This window comes from Silurus meridionalis, chromosome 23 (assembly GCF_014805685.1).
Source record: "Silurus meridionalis isolate SWU-2019-XX chromosome 23, ASM1480568v1, whole genome shotgun sequence".
In the NCBI taxonomy this organism is placed as follows: Eukaryota; Metazoa; Chordata; class Actinopteri; order Siluriformes; family Siluridae; genus Silurus; species Silurus meridionalis.
In genome coordinates this window covers 6768754-6791140 of record NC_060906.1, presented here as the reverse complement: position 1 = coordinate 6791140, position 22387 = coordinate 6768754, and the positions used below count along the sequence as shown (strand labels likewise).

The 22387-nt window shown below is 40.2% G+C and overlaps 3 protein-coding genes across 5 annotated transcripts; 2 read left to right on the top strand and 1 right to left on the bottom strand.

The window, feature by feature from the left end:
* Positions 1-602: 602 nt before the first annotated feature.
* henmt1 (HEN methyltransferase 1) lies at positions 603-14544 on the bottom strand. 2 transcript variants are annotated; one of them, XM_046835988.1, is made up of 8 exons: positions 14292-14544; positions 6699-6811; positions 6489-6604; positions 6245-6379; positions 5961-6143; positions 1207-1384; positions 1002-1119; positions 603-890 (listed from the first exon to the last, which is right to left on the bottom strand). In XM_046835988.1, the coding sequence occupies exons 1-8, from the start codon at positions 14536-14538 to the stop codon at positions 685-687; spliced, it is 1296 nt and encodes a 431-aa protein (XP_046691944.1). In that variant the 5' UTR covers positions 14539-14544; the 3' UTR covers positions 603-684. The 2 variants fall into 2 exon arrangements, with proteins under 2 accessions (XP_046691944.1, XP_046691943.1); XM_046835987.1 differs by having other exon boundaries at positions 603-1119.
* On the top strand, positions 9373-13457 carry srp9 (signal recognition particle 9). The gene is made up of 3 exons (XM_046835991.1): positions 9373-9583; positions 12523-12591; positions 12680-13457. The coding sequence occupies exons 1-3, from the start codon at positions 9512-9514 to the stop codon at positions 12797-12799; spliced, it is 261 nt and encodes an 86-aa protein (XP_046691947.1). The 5' UTR covers positions 9373-9511; the 3' UTR covers positions 12800-13457.
* A 174-nt stretch (positions 14545-14718) lies between the features above and the next one.
* On the top strand, positions 14719-22221 carry olfml2ba (olfactomedin-like 2Ba). Of its 2 annotated transcripts, XM_046835986.1 has the most exons (9): positions 14719-14865; positions 15053-15265; positions 16361-16477; positions 17208-17357; positions 17643-17823; positions 18415-19035; positions 19168-19653; positions 19786-19962; positions 20474-22221. In XM_046835986.1, the coding sequence occupies exons 1-9, from the start codon at positions 14734-14736 to the stop codon at positions 21094-21096; spliced, it is 2700 nt and encodes an 899-aa protein (XP_046691942.1). In that variant the 5' UTR covers positions 14719-14733; the 3' UTR covers positions 21097-22221. The 2 variants fall into 2 exon arrangements, with proteins under 2 accessions (XP_046691942.1, XP_046691941.1); XM_046835985.1 differs by having other exon boundaries at positions 18415-19653.
* The last annotated feature ends 166 nt before the right edge of the window (positions 22222-22387 follow it).

Genomic DNA, 22387 nt, shown 5'->3' with positions numbered 1-22387 from the left:
ATCTTTTTATTTTACACTCACATTCTCACACAAATCAAGTATGTGACTGCTCATATTTAAGAAAAAAGAAAAAAAAGTGTAGCAAATAGACCTGAAATTTGAATTGCTGTCTGAAGAGACCAGCCTAGAATCAAAAATAATAATAATGGAAATAATTTCACCATATTCATACCCATGGTTCAGATTTTTCATTAAAAAACCTGCAATTTTAATGAAAACCTTTGCAACCAAAACAGTTGGGACACTTTTAAACAGAATGCAATGAAAATGAAAATTGGATGCTTGGAGGACATCTTTTTCAGCGAGACAAGTTGCAGCCAACAAATTCTAAATAACCTCAGCCACTCCTTAAGAATGTACATTTCCAAATGTTTTTTGGGGAATTGCAGTTGTAAAATGTTCACACACACCCGTTATAGTTGTAGATTTGCTATACAGTATGTGAGCCTTTCCCACACTCTCATCAAATATCGACTGTTAAAGTTACATACCAAGATACTTTACATCAGAAAATGTAATCATACAGAATTGACTGTTGAAATAATCACTTACTAATGCATGGGGCTGAAAATGTGCATAATAACAGACTGGCCTGTCAGTAATTGGATTATTGTGCTTTATTGATTGTAAAGCTGATGAGCGACAAAAGGTGTTATTACAGAGGTCTCCAAGATAAGAAAATGATCAAAGTTCACTCTCCCAGTCCTCTATCACATTGTCATTCACAGACAGTGGCACACATTCTGCTTTTCCATCCTCATCCGTTTCCTCTTCCTCCTCTTCATAATCATCAGGCAGCATTATTGCTTCTCTGTCAGCATCGAGCTGTATTCTCAAGTCCACCTGCAGGGTGGCTCTGAGGTGCTGGATATTCCTGCATAGAGCTCGAACTGTGGAAGCAGCCCACACGCTTATGAGTGGCACACACACCAAACTCCCCTGGCGGTACAACTCAGCAGCTGGGAGCATGTGTTCAGAGGTGGTGAAATCATACTGCTCACCTTCCTGAGCCTTCAGCCATTCTGTCTTCAGCTTCTCTGCTCTGTATAATGCTTCACTAATGACAGTCCTTTGAAAGATATTGTTGTCGCAGAGGCTTGGGTAAACCACCCTGTACAGCTAACAGGAATGAATAGAAGAGAAAGTTGAAATGACAGGCATGAAATTAAAACATTCCCTCTGTCCATCACAGCATTCACTACCTACCAGCTGATATACTATAGGCTCCTGCTCCATGTTGTTCATTTGTGCATTTAAATCACCATCAACTTTATGGAACACTCCAACCTGGGAGCAGAATCCAACATCTCTAGTATCACCAGGAGCCTCTCCTACTCCTGTGAACTCCACCGAATAGCCATATCTCCTACAAACCCCATCGGCCCTAAATAAATGAAATCAAAATATAGGTATTAAAATTTTTTTGATTTTTTTTGAACAACTATTTTGATTCCTATTCTTCTAAATTTTTTTTTTTTTTTTTTTACATATTTTCTATCCAATTCTGTCCTATCATGTGAGTGTGTGGTAAGTGTACACCCCTTGCAGTCTAGCTCAGGGCAACACACACACACACAAATACAGGGTAACCAGTTTGACCAATACAGACAGCTAGATTGGATCGTAATTGCCGATAACTGATTAATGGCGATTCTTTAAAATGGATCTTCCTCTTTTGGCTGCTCCCGTTAGGAGTCGCCACAGCAGATCATCCACACTCTCTGTTGACCCCAGGTACCTGAACTCCTCCACCTTCTCCACCTCTTCTTCCTGCAACCGCACCACTCCACTGCCCTCCCTCTCATTCACACACATGTACTGTCTTACTCCTACTGACTTTCATTTCTCTTCTCTCCACTTCTGAATGCACATACCGCCACCTCTCCAGGCTCTTCTTAACCTGCTCCCTACTCTCACCACAAATAACAATATCATCCGCAAACATCATAGACCACAAAGACTCCTGTCTGACCTCCTCAGTCAACCTGTCCATCACCACTGCAAACAGGAAAGGGCTCGGAGCTGATCCTTGATGCAGTCGTACCTACTGCACACTTCACTGTCGTCACACTGTCGTCACACTGTCCGCATACATGTCCTGCATCACCCTCACATACTTCTCTGACACACCAAAGTTCCTCATACAATACCACAACTCCTCTCTCGGCACCCTGTCATATGCTTTCTCTAAATCCACAAATTATACTTCCCCATCAACATTCTCAAAGCAAATTTCACCCTGTTGACTAACAAAACCTGTGGCGGTCTTTGGTAACCTGGTCTTCAACCGATCCTGTATGGAATTTAGAAGAGTTTAGAAGAGTTGGTGGCAAATGAAAAGCAGAAGCTCTACAGTGTTATGTAAAAAATATCCAGATAAAAAAAAACAAAAGATTTGAGAACCCACTAACCTAGGATTTTTTTTACAAACCTGATTCCAAAAAAGTTTGGACACTGTACAAATTGTGAATAAAAAGGAATGCAATATTTTACAAATCTCATAAACTTATATTTTAATCACAATAGAATATAGATAACATATCAAATGTTGAAAGTGAGATTTTTAAATGTCATGACAAATATTGGCTCATTTTGGATTTCATGAGAGCTACACATTCCAAAAAAGTTGGGACAGGTAGCAATAAGAGGCCGGTAAAGTTAAATGTACATATAAGGAACAGCTGGAGGACCAATTTGCAACTTATTAGGTCAACTGGAAACATGATTGGGTATAAAAAAGGGCCTCTCAGAGTGGCAGTGTCTCTCAGAAGTCAAGATGGGCAGAGGATCACCGATTCTGCTGCGGCAAAAAATAGTGGAGCAATATCAGAAAGAAGTTTCTCAGAGAAAAATTGCAAAGAGTTGGAAGTTATCATCATCTACAGTGCATAATATCATCCAAAGATTCAGAGAATCTGGAACAATCTCTGTGCGTAAGGGTCAAGGCCAGAAAACCATACTGGATGCCCGTGATCTTTGGGCCCTTAGACGGCACTGCATCATATACAGGAATGCTACTTTAAGGGAAATCACAACATGGGCTCAGGAATACTTTCAGAAAACATTGTCGGTGAACACAATCCACCGTGCCATTCGCCGTTGCCTGCTAAAACTTTATAGGTCAAAAAAGAAGCCATATCTACACATGATCCAGAAGCGCAGGCGTTTTCTCTGGGCCAAGGCTCATTTAAAATGGACTGTGGCAAAGTGGAAAACTGTTCTGTGGTCAGACGAATCAGAATTTGATGTTATTTTTGGAAAACTGGGACGGCATGTCATCCGGACTAAAGAGGATAAGGAGAACCCAAGTTGTTATCAGCGCTCAGTTCAGAAGCCTGCATCTCTGATGATATTGGGTTGCATGAGTGTGGCATGGGCAGCTTACACATCTGGAAAGGCACCATCAATGCTGAAAGGTTTATCCAAGTTCTAGAACAACATATGCACCCATCCAGACGTCGTCTCTTCCAGGGAAGACCTTGCATTTTCCAACATGACAATGCCAGACCACATACTGCATCAATTACAACATCATGGCTGTGTAGAAGAAGGATCCGGGTACTGAAATGACCAGCCTGCAGTCCAGATCTTTCACCCATAGAAAACATTTGGCACATCATAAAGAGGAAGATGTGACAAAGAAGACCTGAGACAGTTGAGCAACTAAAAGCCTGTATTAGACAAGAATGGGACAACATTCCTATTCCTAAACTTGAGCAACTTGTCTCCTCAGTCTCCAGACGTTTGCAGACTGTTATAAAAAGAAGAGGGGATGCCACACAGTGGTAAACATGGCCTTGTCCCAACTTTTTTGAGATGTGTTGATGCCATTAAATTTAAAATCAACTTATTTTTCCCTTAACATTATACATTTTCTCAGTTTAAAAATGTGATATCATCTATGCTGTATTCTGAATAAAATGTTGCAATTTAAAAAGTGTCCACATCATTGCATTCTGTTTTTATTCACAATTTGTTCAGTGTCCCAACTTTTTTGGAATTGAGTTTGTATCTTCTGCAACAGATTTTCCATGTCTTATTCCCTTATAAAGCCATGGTCTAATTCTGATTATGTAAAATAACATTACATACCAGGTTTGAGCTTACAAATCTTTTGCTATGACAACAAATCTAGGATGAACTTCGAAGAACCAAATAATCATAGATCATGTCAAACCATCAACAGCCAGCGACACCACCAACATCCTCCACAGTTTAGGGGTTAAAAAGAGCAGAAACATAAACCATAAACCTCTACCAAAGTGATGGAAAGCCCAGAGTGGGAAGAAAGAAAGGATCTGGTTATCCAAAACATACAACTCGTGAGTGAAGCATGGTGGTGGTAGGCCATAGGCTTGCATGCATTTACATTTACGGCCTTTTCCAGAGCAACGTGCAAAACTGCTTTGAAGTCTATCAATGAATAAATCAACACTTGTTCACTAGGTTGCAAAATAGAGACCAGTCGAGCGGTGCTAGAAGATCTGGTAGAGCATGATGCAGTGCAAGGAGTGATCAGAGCTTTCAGGTTAGAGGGGGCATATCCATTTTTGGATCTTATATAATTAGTCAAATCATTCTGATGTTGTGGAGAAGAAACCAGCATGATCATGTCACATTAGCAACATGTGATTAGCAACAGTCTGTGGTTACTCCAAGGTTGTGAGCAGCGGATGAAGGGGAGATCAGAAAGTCGTTTAATGACCTGGAGATGAATCACCTGGGATGACCAGCAGTTTAGTTTTGCTGGGATTAAGCTTCAGCTGATGAGTCGCTATCCATGATTATATGTCAGATGTTGAGATCCGAGCAGAAGCATGGAACAGACTCACTAATCTCTACAAATGCTGTAATGTCTTCTAGAAACAAAATTAAATTCAGAGATCTACAAAAACAGTCTGACAATTTACAAAGAAATGCATCCAAACGAATTCATCAGCGGGCAGAGCAGGATTTCATGGAAAAGCCACACAAATGGGAAAGCATCACAAATGAACAACAGTGATAAATGTAAATATTGGAAAATGAGGTGGGAGGAGCCTGGTGAACTCATAGGAAACCCATGAAGTAGAGCAAATCTCCAGCTTCAAGTTAGCTTTTACCGTTGCATTATTGAGAGCATGCTATTGTAACTCCCTCTATCCTGTGTGTGAATGAAAAGATTTGCAAAGGGTGGTCAAATCCACCCAACGCATCACTGACACCAAACTACCTGCCACAAAGCACCTTCACCACAGCAGATGTCTGCACTGAGCTCACATCATCAAGGACTCTTCACATCCCGGTCACAAACTGTTTAACCTCCTTTCATCAAGAAGGAGATACAGGAACATACACACCAGAACCAGCAGGTTCAGGGACAGCTTTTTCCCAATCTATTCTCACACTACTGAACTCCACACTACACTGCTAGGACACCGATACGTTACTGCTACACATTTCTGCTCCACTCTGTACATTCTGAATCATCTCTGGATAAATAAAAGTGTTTTTAATCCTAGTTTACCTTTTACATATCTATCTGTATATACACTGTGTATAACTTTTATACAGTTCTTCAAACAATTTACATTTCCTCATATTGGACACACACACACATGTATGTATATATATATATATATATATATATATATATATATATATATATATATATATATATGCCTTTATATTCATTTGCTGTGCATATATTTACATATATTTATCTGCACTTGTCATTTTGCAGTTGTTACTATTTGCACAGTTGTTACTATTATCCACAGTTACGATTTCGTTGCTGTGGACCTGTACTATGCAATGATAAGAAAGTTGTATCTATGTGGATATGGTGGGAATGTGCAAAGAAAAACACCTCAGACACTATAAGCTCAGAATTTAACCCAGGACACACACACACACACACACACACACACACACACACACACACACACACATTACAGAAATGAATACATTTGAAGGCTTACCAAGCTTGAAACTGTGCTCTGGTCCATTCGAATTTGTGGTCTTTGTGTCTGAAGCCTGTTAATCCTGGAAACAAAGGATTGAAGTCGGAGTTTGGCGTGCTTATGATCACAGTGCGTGGCTCCATGTGCTCAAACAAAACATCTGAAAACCTCCCCAGTTCCCAAAGATGAAGGTGCTCCATGCTTTAAAACAGGACATCAAATCATACATTTAAACCATCAGTGGCATCTTACTCAGAATCATCAGTCATGAAAGCAGATGGAATAGGTTTGAATGAACTCACACTTCCATGCAGGTGATAAGATCGAAGCCCTTGGTGCACGGCTCTGTCTCAGTGATGGAGCCTTGATAAAGCTGGATGGTCAGTGGTCTAGCACTTGGCTGGAGGTATTCAGTCATGAGAGGGGCTAAGGCATACCTAGCACACAGTAATGCCAAAGATCAGGTCCATCATTCACACCAGAGACAACAAATCCTCAGCACTATTAAAGCCATCACATTAATTAATGATGAAAGAAAATACTGACATGTTTTGTCGGATGGCGGTGCCGTCGATGTCTACGCCCGCCAGTACTTCTAGACCGTGGCGATGAAACCGCAGTTTTCTCAGCAGGGAACATTCAGAGCATCCTAAATCCAGCAACTAAACAAACAAACAAACAAACAAATCTTGTTTCTTTAGTCGTGGCAGTGCAGAAGCTCTCAGGATAGCAGCTATCTAGTTAAAGTTTTGTTACCGTTCTGGGCCTGGATGCTTTCACAAACTCAATCACAAACTCGTGCCTCTGGATAAACAGAGGAGGCGAGAAGAATCTGTTCCTCCTGTTCCTGAGCATCTCGCCGACTTCTCCTGCAGCATGGACCGAGTTTCAAAACATCTACTAAACCTATAGGCATCTACACAACGGCCAACACACAAATACTCACTATGTAATTAATAGAGGCACAAAGTGCTCCTAATTAAACACGTAACACTCTGTAGATTTTCAAAAAAAAAAAAAAAGTATAATTTATATCCTGATATTCAGTTTACGTAAGGAAACTTTAAGGAAAATACATCAAATACGTAAAATCTCTATGAGGACCTCTAGTGGCTGACTGAGAGAGCGCAGCACAGAAGCTCTGGCTCTGATGATCTAGTTTGTTGCATAGAAACAAAAGGAACATGAACTTGTCTCTTACAAACCATACAAGACTCGGTGTTTTCGAATTTTTGACAGACACTGAATAACAATCAGATAGATAGACAGACAGACAGACAGACACACACACACACACACACACACACACACACACACACACACACACACACACCTTTAAAAACAAACACAATACCTGAATATTTAGTTGCATGGTATTAATATGAATTACAAAGGTTATATGAATATAGTCTACTGCAGTGTCCAGTTACTTTTGAACCTGCCGAAATGGACAGGTTTATATAATATATAGCTGTAATTCTTAAACAATGAACATAATTCTTGTTCATTCTTGAAGGTTTAAACAGTAAACATGCCAGGTTTGTTAATTCCTTCTTAGCTGTGAAAATATCAATTAATTATAGGCAAAGCAATTAAAAAAAATGCAAAATGCAATATTTGTGTTAAGCCCATGGGATTACATCTTGATCGTTTCATTTTTAAATCCATTGTGGTGGTATACAAAGGCAAAAATTACAAACATTGCATCATTGTCCAGAATAATCCCAACTGTATTGAATCCAGCTTGAATGCCAAGCTGGATCGCACTTTTAACACTGGATATTGTCTTTATGTAGCTTGTGTTGTGTTGTAGCTCTATGTTGTTTAGTGTAGCATCAGGGTACTGGAGGAACGTTGTCTGGTTTTTACTGTGTACTGTGTACCACTGTGTATAGTAGAACAGAGTGCAGCTTTACAGAACGAGTTTAGAATATACATTATATATTTATAACAAGTCAGAGCTATGATGCAACTATATGGAAATGGTATAAGGAAGAAACCTTAAGAGAAACCAGACTGGAAAGGGAATTTATCCTCAACTGAGTGAATCTGAATGTCCATTCATTACAGCTCCATCATGAAGCTAGTAACTGGTCATTAATGGACAGTTAAGTCTAAAACAGACATTATAGTGAGTGTTTATATTACTTACACTCCAAATCCATCTTACTGGTTTCCACTGTAACCTCAGATGTGTGTTTTTTAGCTGTACATGTGGCCATTCTCAGCAGTAGCAAGTGGTGTCCAGTTGATAAGAAATCCATTAGAGCACCAGAAACTTTCCTGCCAGATTGATCTGAGAATGTGCAAACAAGCTGGCAGATGTTCTCACTGACATTTTCACTATTTCTCTGTGTAGCCCTGTGCTTTAAGGCTACCACTTTTACCCACCTGGACAAAAAGGAGACATACGTTCAAAGACCTCAGCTTAGCATTCAAGACAATTATTCCTCCTAATTCCTGATTAAGACAAACTTACTTATAAAGAACATATTCACTTTTAATCACCACATTATCTGTGTAAAGCTGCTTTGAGACAATATTCATTGTTAAAAGCGCTATACAAATAAAAATGAATTGAATTGAAAGAGCCTGTTGGGCCTGAACTCTCTGCAGCTGGATCCTGGACTTTCTGAGGTGGAAGACTTAGTCAGTCTGGACTAGGAATAGCACCCCTAACACCACTGACTGATCGCCAAGAGGCCAGACTCAAACAGGAACCTTATCCTAAACTGGGTGACAAACCACATCAAGTTTGCTGATGACACAACCGTGATGGGTCTCATCAGAAAGAACGTCGAATCGTCTTACTCTGAATGTGGACAAAAAAAAGAGGTAGTTTTTCACTTCAGGAGAACACCAGGCAACCAGTCTCCTCTGCCCATCATTGTCTTCTCTGTAGAAATGACCAAATGGCCCACACCTCTTGGTGTTCACTGGCAGAGAGCTTCACATGGTCCCCCCAACAGCAACTCTATTACTAAGCCCAGCAGTGTCTAAATTATGAGACGGCTTGATAAAATCCCAGCATATTTTTTACTGTTCCTATCTATTGTTCTGTTTTTGGCAGTTATTGTAATGTGTTGTGGGTTTTTTGCAGCTGTGAATTTTATGTTGTCCTGTATGTAGGTCTGCTTGTGTTCATTTTTGTCTTTTTTATGTAGCATCTTGAAATAACAATAAAGCCACGTGACCTGGGTCTAAACTGCAGATATACCAGGCTGTACTCAATTAATTCAAAATATTAAAACATGTGAATTATATAAATCGCATATACAAATACTAAATATTGTATAGCTTTTGTAATGAACATATATATATCAATAATCAATATTTTGTAATTAATATTAGGTATTATTCCTCTCTCATAGGCGCACTTAGTGCTTACGTGTGACAATAAAGCTGCGCTCTCATTGGTTCAAAAACGGACCAATCAGGATGGTTCTTATTGCGGCCATGTTTGCCTTCCTCTGAGTTCGCTGATGTGGTATAGAGCAGTAGTAAGACAGAGGCAGAGGCGAGGATCTGTGGTTTATAATATTCCTGTCCAGATCACTAGTTGTTAAATCATGCCGTACTATCAGACCTGGGAGGAGTTTGCTCGGGCGGCAGAAAAACTCTATCTGACGGATCCGATGAAGGTAAAGCAGTTTTAAAACCCGATCGCGTTGTGTGTGTGTGTGTGTGTGTGTGTGTGTGCGTGTGTGCGTGCGCGCCCGCCCGTCCGTTCGTTTCGAGTTTTTACTTTGTGTTGTCGCGTTAAAATATTTTTTTATCGCTGTAAAAGTGAAAATGTTTAAGACCAAACGGTTACAGCTGCTTCACCACCACCACCACCACCACCACCATAATCATCGAGTCACACTCACTCACTCTCTCTCTCTCATTCACTCTTTCATTCTCTTACACACTTACTCTCTCATTCTCTTACACACCCATTCACTCTCTCATTCTCTTACACACTTACTCTCATTCTCTTACACACTCATTCACTCTCTCTCATTCTCTTACACACTTACTCTCTCATTCTCTTACACACTCATTCACTCTCTCATTCTCTTACACACTCATTCACTCTCTCATTCACTTACACACTCACTCTCATTCTCTTACACACTCATTCACTTACACACTCACTCTCTCACTCTCTTACACACTCATTCACTCTCTCACTCTCTCATTCACTCTCTCATTCACTTACACACTCATTCACTTACACTCACTCTCACTCTCTTACACACTCATTCACTCTCTCACTCTCTCATTCACTCTCTCATTCACTTACACACTCATTCACTTACACACTCACTCTCACTCTCTTACACACTCATTCACTCTCTCACTCTCTCTCTCATTCACTCTCTCATTCTCTTACACACTTACTCTCTCATTCTCTTACACACTCATTCACTCTCTCATTCTCTTACACACTCACTCTCTCATTCCTTACACACTCACTCTCTCATTCTCTTACACACTTACTCTCTCATTCTCTCTCATTCTCTTACACTCATTCACTCTCTCTCATTCTCTTACACTTACTCTCTCATTCTCTTACACACTCATTCACTCTCTCATTCTCTTACACACTCATTCACTCTCTCATTCACTTACACACTCACTCTCTCATTCTCTTACACACTCATTCCTTACACACTCACTCTCTCACTCTCTTACACACTCATTCACTCTCTCACTCTCTCTCATTCACTCTCTCATTCACTTACACTCATTCACTTACACTCACTCTCACTCTCTTACACACTCATTCACACTCTCATTCACTCTCTCTCTCATTCACTCTCATTCTCTTACACACTCATTCACTTACACACTCACTCTCTCACTCTTACACACTCATTCACTCTCTCCTCTCTCTCTCTCATTCACTCTTTCATTCTCTTACACACTCACTCTCTCATTCTCTTACACTCATTCACTCTCTCATTCTCTTACACACTCATTCCTTACACTCACTCTCTTACACACTCATTCACTTACACACTCACTCTCTCATTCTCTTACACACTCATTCACTCTCTTTCATTCACTCTTTCTCATTCACTTTCATTCTCTTGCACACTCACTCTCTCATTCTCTTACACTCATTCACTCTCTCATTCTCTTACACACTCATTCTCTTACACACTTACTCTCTCATTCTCTTACACAATCATTCACTCTCTCATTCTCTTACACTTACTCTCATTCTCTTACACAATCATTCACTCTCTCATTCTCTTACACACTTACTCTCATTCTCTTACACACTCATTCTCTTACACACTTACTCTCTCATTCTCTTACACACTCATTCTCTTACACACTTACTCTCATTCTCTTACACAATCATTCACTCTCTCATTCTCTTACACACTTACTCTCATTCTCTTACACACTCATTCACTCATTCTCTCACACACTCATTCACTTATACACTCACTCTCTCATTCTTCTACTTATTCACTTACACACTCACTCTTTCATTCTCTTACACTCATTCACTCTCTCACTCTCTCTCATTCACTCTCTCATTCTCTTACACTCATTCACTCTTTCATTCACTTACACACACTCACTCTCTCATTCTCTTAAACACTCATTCACTCACTCACTATCATTCTCTTACACACTCATTCACTCACTCTCTCATTCTCCTACTTATTCACTTACACTCACTCTTTCATTCTCCTACTCATTCACTCTCTTACACACTCATTCACACTCTCATTCACTCACTCTCTCATTCACTCACTCTCTCATTCAGTCACTCTCTCATTCTCTTACACACTCACTTACTCTCATTCTCTTACACACTCATTCACTCACTCTCTCCTTCACTTACACACTCATTCAATCACTCTCCCATTCTCTTACACTCACTCACTCTCATTCACTCATTCACTCTCATTCTCTTACACTCACTCACTCTCATTCACTTACACACTCACTCACTCTCTCATTCTCTTACACACTCACTCTCTCACTCTCTCATTCACTTACATGAGTGAGTGAATGAGTGTGTAAAAGAATGAGTGAGTGAATCAGTGAGTGAATGAGTATTCACTCTCTCTTACACTCACTCTCTCACTCACTTACACACTCACTCTCTCATTCACTCACTCTCTCACTCTTTCATTCTCTTACACACTCTCTCATTCTTTTACACACTCATTTACTCATTCTCAGTCACTCTCTCATTCTCTTACACTCACTCTCTCATTTTCTTACACACTCATTCACTCACTCACTCTCTCATTCTCTTACACACAATGATTCACTCACTCTCATTCTCTTACACACTCATTCACTCACTCACTCTCTCATTCACTTACACTCATTCACTCTTTCACTTACACACTCATTCACTCACTCATTCTCTTACACACTCATTCACTCACTCACTCACTCACTCTCTCATTCTCTTACACACTCATTCACTTACACTCATTCTCTCATTCTCTTACACACACAACTACTCAGTCACATACAAATTCACATACTGGGCACACACACACACTCGAAGTACAGTGTAAATGTAAATATTGAATGCACCTAAACGCTGGATTTCTCTGTGCAGGTCCGAGTCGTGCTGAAATATCGCCACTGTGACGGGAACCTGTGTATGAAGGTCACAGATAATGCCGTGGTGAGTTCCTTTTCTCAGCAAATCCGATCCTCAGACCGACATGTTTCTTTCACATTTGATTTCTGACTGCTTTTTCTGTGCTTTTCAGTGTTTGCAGTACAAAACGGATCAGGCACAGGATGTCAAGAAGATCGAGAAGCTGCACGGAAAGCTGATGAGACTTATGGTGTCCAAGGAGTCCCACAGTGGGGCCATGGAGACGGACTGAGTGATAGACTTGAGCAAAGGACAGAGACAGACTGATGTATTGATGGTTCTTCTCACGATCATTGTATGAGGAGCATGGACCTGAAGCTTCTGTGTTTGGAGACCTTTGAGGAACATTCTGTCCCTGTTTACACAGGAACATCCTAAGGAGCTGACCTCTCATTTCAGATTCTGTGTGGACCTTTGTTATTTTGTGATTGATCAGTGAACATTCTAAAGCCCGACATGAGAGCAGGGGGTAAAATGGGGGAAAAAACATGTCTGAGCCCAGAGTCTGTTCTGTTGTGATTACAGTGATCTAAAACAATCCTCATTCTTTCTGTAATGAATCTTTTCATGATTTTTTTTCCCCCCCTAAATCTTTGTTTATGGTGCAATTCTGTTTTTATTATTATTATTATTTAGCATAAATAAAGAGAGAGGTCTAAACAGCCGGGTGTGAGATAACTGATCTGTTGCATACTGATAAACCGAAATGTACACCGTCGATCCGAAGTTTAAAAACACCTCATACAAAAGTTTTCTTTATATTGTTTTCTTCTTTCTTTTAGATTACTAAAAAGAACATTTTATTGTACATTTACATGCTCTGCAAATGATCAGCAGCGGTGACAGTTTCTCAAAGCAGCTTCACAGAAATAAAGTTTTATAATAATGTATAGGTTTGGTGTCTATAAATGTGTTTGGAAGAACCCTTAAGAGGAACCAGACTCAAAAGGAAGCCCAGGCAAACTAATCAGACAGAACAGAAGAGAAGAAGGAGACAGGATCACTGGTCCCTGGTACCTCAGGAGCATGTTGAACTCGACTCGAAGGTGCAACTGACTTTGTGAATCTGAACCCTGCCAGAGGTGCAAAGAAGATCTGAAAATCATACTTGAGTAAAAGCAAAGATCTTATTGAAAAAAACTACCACAGGTTAAAAGTCACTAATTTTAATATGTACTTGAGTGTACTCATATTGCACATAGGCCCAAAGATGCACTGGTCCTCAACAACGAAGACATGCGTTAGAAAAAATAACAGCTGATTTGTGAGATGTTTGATTTCAATTTTAGGAAATAAAACACCTCACTTCATTAACCAACATCAAAACAATAAAACAAACCAACCAAACAGTGAAGAAAAAAAAACTTTCAAAAACGGGCTTCAATTAACAATGACAGAATCATGTCACAAAGTAGAAGAACCATTAATATTCAATGGACATATAAAAGTGAAGTAAATTATTTTAGATAAAATAAAACCAAATATTCAGAGCTTGGTGACACTCGTCAGGTAAAATATAATGGAGTAAAAAGTACATTTACAAATACTTGACACACGATTGAACACCTGCGAGGCCTAAATACGTCACAGCATGATGCAGCTTGTAGGAAATTTCAGTAGATGGCGCTATGGTGCTATGGAGCGCACTTTTGGACGCGTGTGGAAATAAAAAACACACCGGTGGTTAAAGTGCATGAAAAAAATGCCGAATTTGCTGAAATTACCTGAAACTGATGTTGAAAGTCTCATGCTCACACACTTCACCCATGCCCTGGTTGTGATGGTGATGATGATGATGATGAGTGCAGGGTGATGATGGAGAAGTCCTTGGCGTAATCCCATGTTGCCACCCACTCCTTGTCCCCCTCCAGTTCCCGCAGTCTTCCCTCCTCTTCTCACTTTCTCCAAGCTGGAACAGGCTGCTTCTGTCTCTCTGTCCTCAAACCACAGACAGTCCGCGCACCTGTTCATATGGACAACATTAAGAACGCTGAATTGTCCAGTCTCTGTCCTTCCAATGACTGGACCAGATCAGAACCTACTCAGATACATGACCCATTTTCTCTGTAATAAAAAAAAGATCTAGAGGAGGACATCAGCAGTCCCGTACTTTCCTTTTCTTCTCCGAAAGAATCGGTGTAGAATAAAGCGCTTTGCGGCTCCGCGATGGAAACAGTGATGTTTTGGTTCCTGGTGTTGGTGGTTTTGACTTCAGCAGCTCCACACACACCTGGATCTCCTCAGCAGAACCAAACTTTCCAAGTTGAGCTTGAAGACCCGGGTAAGGTTTTGATTGAGGTAAGAAACGACACCATGTGAAGTTATTTTGTTTTCTTCTGATGATGCATGAATGCGCTTTAGGGTTACATCAGGATATTGTGCGCGCGCTGCAGCCGCTTTGAAGAACAGATCAGTGAAAGTTTGCCTTGATATTGATGGGTGTGTGTGTGTGTGTGTGTGTGCACGCGTCCTGTTCTCTCTGTAGCTTCTGGCTGATTATGACCCACACCGAGAAGCTGACTGCGGCTGTAAGTGTGCTGTCAGGGTCCCGGGCTGGAGCGCGCACCCTCCGGATTCCTACGGGGTTCCGCACGCTTGTAAGTGCGCATGCGCAGCATCTCCACCGCCAGCACAGCAACCCTGCGAGAAACATTCAGGAGACAAGAAGCTGCAACAAACTGCGGGAGAAAACGACAAGGTGATTAAACCATAAGAACAATTAATAATGTACACATACCATGGAGATACACTTTCTCAGGTCCACAGGGATTAGGTAGATCTCTAGTAAATTTAGATCAATTCAGTTTAACATGGACATTGCCCAAAGCAGATTTACAGAGATACAGAGGTTATACAGTATAAATTTACATATTAGTACATCAGTGGCTTGGAAAATCTCCCTGAGATGGAAAAGGAAAAAACCCTTGAGATGAATCCAAAATCCTCATCTGGGTGGACTCATGTCCATTCGTTACAGTTTCATCATAGTTCAGTGATGAGTGCTTAAAAACCGTTCATGCAGTTGTAAAGTCATTGTAGCAGACTGTTGATATTTAGCGCAGTCCAAATCCATTCTCATAGTTCTTGAGTTGCTCATAGATCTTAAGGCGGTTCATGTGGACTGCACTGAAGGGGTCTCCAACTGAAGAGAACTTCATCCAGAGGAATGGCAATGAAGAAAAGGGCAGGAACACCGGTAACTGGTACCTCTGGAGCGTATTTAACTCAACATAAGTCTGGTATCTGCTTTTGAACATCCCAATCCACATTTAGCTTTAATGTAATGTTATAATAACTTCCACATTTTCAGGAAGATGTTCGTCTAGATTTCAGAATGTGTTTGTCAAGATTCATTCAGCCATAAGGGTAAAGTCAGGTACTAATGGAGACGAGGTGAGGAGGCCTGTTCTTGGTGTGTAGTCTTTATGGGCGCTCGAGGTTTATTGATGCATATGAGGAGCAAAGACCAGCTTCTTCAATGGACAAGAGTCAGTGGACAAGTGAGCATCAGCACTAGACCATGGAGCAGTGGAAGAATGAGGTCTGATAATTCACTTTATTTTTTTGCCTCATGGACATGGACGACTATAGCATAAGGTTGCACTATTGAAATAATTCAAACCGATGGATGTTGGTTTTGGTGGATGTTCTGATGGAAACCTTGTTTCATGCACCACCTGCCTAGATGTTGTTGGCAACAGTGGTTTGAGACCAGCAATAAAAATAATTTGTGAGATGAGCTGCAAGGTTTGTCCCAAGCTTTTTTGTGACAGATATTTGTTGCTCCTTACAGCTCCTGGCAATAATGGACTTACTGGAGGACACTTTCTCGAAAGCAAATCTGGTGAAGTTGCTTAAACTAAGTGTGATCACTACAGAGCTGCTGGAGCGGGTGACCAACATCGAGAGGGTGAGTTTGCGAAAAAGATATGGGGAAAAGTATTTTTCTGTTTTCCTTGTACTGCTCTTGGAAAATGTGAAATCCCAGCACCCTTAAGCTGCCACTATTGGGCCCTTAAACAAGGCCCTTAACCACAAACTGCTTAGTTGTATTCTGACTCAATTGTAAATCGCTTTAAGTGTTCAGGGATTTCGGTAAAATTCTATTCACTGTTTTCTTTAGCTTTTTGAACTTCTCTGTAATAGATTCTCTAATAACAGATATTAACATTAAAATCTCCCTTGGTTTTCTATGAATTCTCCTGTTTTGGTCAATTCTAACATTAGAAATGGCATATTTAAGATTTCTGTATTTGAATTATTTTTCAGAGAGATAATTCACAGCTCAAGATGCCTCAAGATGAGTAAATATTGTCAAAATGGTGTTTTTTTTAATTGTAAGGCTCGTTATTTTCTGGACGCAGGAATCTTTTGTAGGGCATTAAAAATGTTTATGAATAATTCATTGACTGCTTGATATTAAAATAACTCAACTCTCAAGTTTCCCTCTAATGTATATCAGTACGACACAATATTATGGGTGGTCACGTCTCGGGGGTTGTTATATTTCTTTTGGTTTTATTTCTATGTAAAGCTTAGTGAACTATTTCTTTGCGTATAAATTATTTGCACCATCATTTGTTGCTGCAATAAACACAGACTTCAAACAAAAAGGTTGTTTTTTGTGTGCAACCCTTCAGGTATTATTTCAGAATCATACTATTGAAGAGACTATAGAAGAGAGTGTCCCTCCAGAACCGGAAATAAGAGCAGTCGTCCCCATGTCCACACCCCCACCATGGCAAGATGAGAGAAAGAGTAACGAGGCTGCAGCTTATCAGCATACAGAGGTGCGCAGGTCGTAAAGCTTTCGCAGCATACACCCAGGCCTGGAAAATTCTTGTACTTCCTAATTATCCTGTGCATTATTTGCCGATTTATGCTCGGCTGAAATACTGTTAAAACCTTGTGCTTTTACTTCACAAATCACAAAATGCCTCTTACGTTTATATTTACCTTCAATTGATTCGGAATCCGAATCACAGTCAAAGTAGAATATAACAAAGATACAAATGAATGTAATAACAGCTTACAGAGGAATTAATGTCACGTGATTTGACCTGTCATTTGGACAGACTAAGTATGAAGAGAAGTTTGTCGGAAGCCTATTAAAAAGAAAGAGGCCTGGACCAGAAGATGCTGAAACTGTACAGCATCAACAGCATCATGTGAAGCAGCAGCACCCGAAGCTGATTGTTAAGGGGATCACGTACTACAAATCGGACCTGGTGCATGAGACTGAGTCAGAGGAGACCCGTGAGTAAATACAATTGGTTTCATTCATGCTCTAAATAAACTGACAGATGCATCTAGAAAAGGGTTATTGAAGAGGACAAGTCCAGCTGTTATCCACATGTGCTAGTTTGTTATCCCCAATGGTTCTTGAGTGCATATACATAGGTAACACTGTATGTTTTAGCTACAAAAATATAATTTTTGCTTAAATCTTTTTTAGCTACATTATCAAATATTTAAAGGTTTGGCCCTCTCTATACCTGATTTAATGAATTAACCTCTGGAGCACCTTCAAGATCAATAACACACTTTTCTTACCAAATGAACATGCTGCTCAGCTCTATCTCTTAAACAGTAGCAAAGGAATGGAGCGCCATACGTTCAGAAGATGTTTCCCCAATTTATTTTGATGATGATAGTGGAATGATTTGCTTCATTTCCCTTCTCAACAAACCTTCCAAAAAACTTCCAAAGGAAAAAAAATGTTTCACACAACAATTTTCTGATCCGAGGGCTTTGATTGAAAATGTAGCGCTTTGTAATATATTTAAAATAAGAATGCTATAAACATCATTTATACTGAGTGATTTGTTGTCTAATCTCTTTCTGTAGTGGGTGAAGACGAAAGCCACAGTGGCGATGATTCTGTAGATCTGTTTGCAGAGGAGGAACTTCTTCCTCTCAGTACACCTTTGTTGAGAACTGTCACCAAATCATGGCCAGGTTCAACTAAACCCAAGACTCCAACACAGGATAGAACAATAACACAAAGTGTGCCTAATATTATGCTGGAACAGTCCGACTCTTCTCTGCCTGTCAAGATGAATGTGAATAATTCAGGAATTGCATTGACAAAAACATTCCAGTCCACAGAAGAAAGCATCACCAATCTTCAAGACCTGCAGCCTTCAACTACCACAGATACTTTCAGAGTCATCCAGCCCACAACACACTCCACACCTCAAACACATGCTGGATTAGAGGAAGATATAAAGACGAGAACTCCTTCTCAGATTATGCTGAATGTGGAATCGAGTCACAAAAAGACGGAATCTAATTCAGCTTCTCCAGAAGTGCCTGGAAACATCATAGCAAGCACAGTTGCTGGATTAGAGGAAGATATAAAGACGAGAACTCCTTCTCAGATTATGCTGAATGTGGAATCGAGTCACAAAAAGACGGAATCTAATTCAGCTTCTCCAGAAGTTCCTGGAAACATCATAGCAAGCACAGTTGCTGGATTAGAGAAAGATATAAAGATGAGAACTCCTTCTCAGATTATGCTGAATGTGGAATCGTGTCACAAAAAGACGGAATATAATTCAGCTTCTCCAGAAGTGCCTGGAAACATCATAGCAAGCACAGTTGCTGCTTCCATCAATCAGTCAGAGGTCACAATGAAAGCTTTATATGAGCAAACCCACAACACTGAAACCATTTCCATGAAGAATTCCAGTCAGGCCATGGAGCAAAACACACTGTCAAGTGCGACACTATCACCAACCACTTACAGTCAAACTGCTCCCATTCCAGAAACTTATTCCACCACAGATGAACAGCTCATGAAGTCCAATGCTGGGATGACAGTTACTACTACAAACTTTGGCTATACAGGAACACCTATGAACACATCACATGTAATTGAGGGTGAAAGTGATTCTAGAACAACTGGATTAATGAGCACAGAGAGACCGGTCACCAGCACCACTGGCAAACCAGTCAAACCAGCCAAACCAGGCAAACACAAAAAACACAACATGCATTTTGTTCAAAAACAGCAAGACTCAAAACGAAAGATCATTACACTAGTGAACGATGAGGCTGTTATGAAGAAAACTCCAATACACTCAGGTAGACAAAAGCCTCTGTTTTCAATGCCTTAAAGTTGAACTACAGAAATACCATATGACTGTTGTAAGTCACAGTCTACTCTTAAGTACAATAAGAACTGTATACTAATAAGGACTGATCTCTTGTTTGCAGGCGAATGCAAGGACACGCTGGCCACCATCGCAGAACCCATAGCACACAACACTTATGGCCGTAACGAAGGTGCCTGGATGAAAGACCCATTGGCTTTTGATAATAAGATCTATGTTGCTAATTATTATTATGGCAACAGCCTGCTGGAGTTTCAGAACATGGACGTCTTTAAACAAGGTATTATTTCTGTTGAATATCCAGTGTGGAGCATTTCATTTGGAAAGTTTCTATTTTTCACAAAGCTATGCTCTTTATTTTATAGCTTTTCTCTCAGTTGTGCTAACTCCAGCAGTTAGAGTTTCTACCCAATCAGATTTCAGCCTTCATGTGTTGCCAGGATAAAAATCGATCTGCCATGAGGCCTTCAGAATCAGCAGTTCATTCTCACTGTATGAGATTCCTGTCTGTGATTCAGTGCTCTGTTATAAAGCACCTCTATTTAATACTGATGTTTTCTATAGCGGTAGCGGTGAGATTGATTCAGGTAGGACACCACTGAAGGTCCAGGTGTGAACAATTGTGTTTAACAAAGGTGTTTAACCAATTTAACAAGCAGTGTTTGGTGTAATTATCAGGTACACAAGGCTGATGATAATTTTTCTATTCTATAATATGGACCCCCTCTCACTCTTGGTGAATATGAATATATCATTTTAAACTGTTCATACTGAGTTCATATTGATTCCAGGTCGTTTCACCAACTTCTATAAGCTGCCCTATAGTTGGCTGGGCACAGGTCATGTAGTCTTCAACGGCGCCTTTTTCTTCAACCGTGCTTTCTCACGTGACATCATCAAGTACGACCTCCGGCGGCGGCACGTGGCCGCCTGGACCATGTTGCACGATGCTGCACTTGAGAGCGATGAGGCATCATCATGGCGATGGAGAGGCCGCTCAGATGTGGAGTTGGCTGTCGATGAAAGTGGCCTCTGGGTAATCTACTCTGCGCTGGATGACGAGGGCTTCCTGCAGGAGGTGATGGTGCTGAGTCGTCTGAACCCTGCTGACCTGACTACACAGCGAGAAACCACATGGAGAACCGGGCTGAGACGGGGAATCTATGGCAACTGTTTTATCGTGTGCGGTGTCCTTTATGCCACTGACCACCATGAAGAACAGCGGGAGAACCACCTGAGCTATGCCTTCGATACACATACCAATACACAAATGACCCCTCGGCTCCCTTTTCGCAATAACTCCACTTACATTGCTCAGATTGACTATAACCCCAAAGAGAGGGCCCTGTACGCCTGGAACAACGGACACCAGATTACCTACGACGTTGTTTTCGCATACGTAGACCCGCTTTAGATTGGAATCCTTCTACAGAGGTGAAATGCTTATATATGTGTATGATATCTGGACTGTGGAGCAGTCCACTTTGCGTTGTTGTATTATCCCTGATATCCCTGATAATATCAGCATATTGATATCTCAATATGCTGATGTTTCTTACTGGTTATTATCAGTCAACTCCATTATTGCCGTCTTTATTAAATTGAGCAAAATATTTTCCACCTGCAAAATCTTGCTTCTCTGGGAGAATGTACCAAAATGCAACTTCTGACATGCCATTTCAATATAGTTGTTGATTTTGAGGATTCTGCGTCATTCCACCATAAAAAAAACTAAACAAATCCGTGTGCATGTGGACTTTTCTCTTCAACTCACAGACATTCAAAACTTCGATTCATGGCTTTGGCTCATCAGCATTTTAGAAGCTCTATGTTTGGCCTCCTGGCAGAGGCGACCAGCTTCTAACTGAAAGGTCCAGGATTGAAATCAATCGGAATTTACAAGGACACACACTTCCACATGTGGTTCTTTGATGTGACCCTGTGATATTTTGAAATTGAAGGTGCTTTGCTTTCCTGACTTTACTATGCAAATAAAAAACAAACAAACAGCTGTTTTCTGAATTTTATGTAGAAATTCCAAATATTAAATGGGAGTATTTTAATTTTTGGCAACAGTTCTGGAGTTATAATGCTGTGGATATATGTCTTCATGATACTAATGTCACTTTGTTTTGCACTGCATTTGCAACAGTTAAAAAATACAGTTTACAGTGAAAGAAATGACCATTAATATTTCAGATCACTTTTGTTTTACTTACATTGTTTGGTTATATAGTTATTCTGTTCCGGTACATCCAACATCCGACTTCTGATTTTCCGCAGATAAAAGTATATATTCATATGCCTTAATATAAACAAAATTAATTGGAAAAAGTTTTCGGACACCACATCATAATTTTTGCTGCCATATACAGCTTTGGGATTGCAAGCGTTTTTTTCTTTCTTGCAGATTTGAAGATCTCTGCTATGGCTTTGTGGATGTTTTCGTTCCATGGTCGTTTTTTTTTTTGGATCGAAATTTGTGCGAGATAAAAACCGATTTATGAACTGGAGGTATATTAAATAAAAAAACCAAGTGTCTGAATTCTTATTTCTCAGAGTCTACAAACACATTTGAGTTCACATACAATCATGTAGTTTAAATACAGTCACTTATGTTTTAGTCATCAGAGTGGAAGAAAATAACAGATGTGTCATCCTCCACACTCCAACTTATCGTTGCTCTACTGCAGATTTCTTTCTTC

Coding starts and splice junctions, on each gene's coding strand:
- srp9 (XM_046835991.1), top strand. CDS start 9,512: ATGCCGTACTATCAGACCTGGGAGGAGTTTGCTCGGGCGGCAGAAAAA. Junction 9,584..12,522: donor ATCTGACGGATCCGATGAAG/GTAAAGCAGTTT, acceptor TTCTCTGTGCAG/GTCCGAGTCGTGCTGAAATA. Junction 12,592..12,679: donor AGGTCACAGATAATGCCGTG/GTGAGTTCCTTT, acceptor TGTGCTTTTCAG/TGTTTGCAGTACAAAACGGA.
- henmt1 (XM_046835987.1), bottom strand. CDS start 14,538: ATGAACAGGTGCGCGGACTGTCTGTGGTTTGAGGACAGAGAGACAGAA. Junction 6,812..14,291: donor ACTTTCAACATCAGTTTCAG/GTAATTTCAGCA, acceptor TCCATGCTGCAG/GAGAAGTCGGCGAGATGCTC. Junction 6,144..6,244: donor CTTATCACCTGCATGGAAGT/GTGAGTTCATTC, acceptor CCTGTTTTAAAG/CATGGAGCACCTTCATCTTT.
- olfml2ba (XM_046835985.1), top strand. CDS start 14,734: ATGGAAACAGTGATGTTTTGGTTCCTGGTGTTGGTGGTTTTGACTTCA. Junction 16,478..17,207: donor GGGTGACCAACATCGAGAGG/GTGAGTTTGCGA, acceptor GCAACCCTTCAG/GTATTATTTCAGAATCATAC. Junction 17,824..18,414: donor GACTGAGTCAGAGGAGACCC/GTGAGTAAATAC, acceptor CTCTTTCTGTAG/TGGGTGAAGACGAAAGCCAC.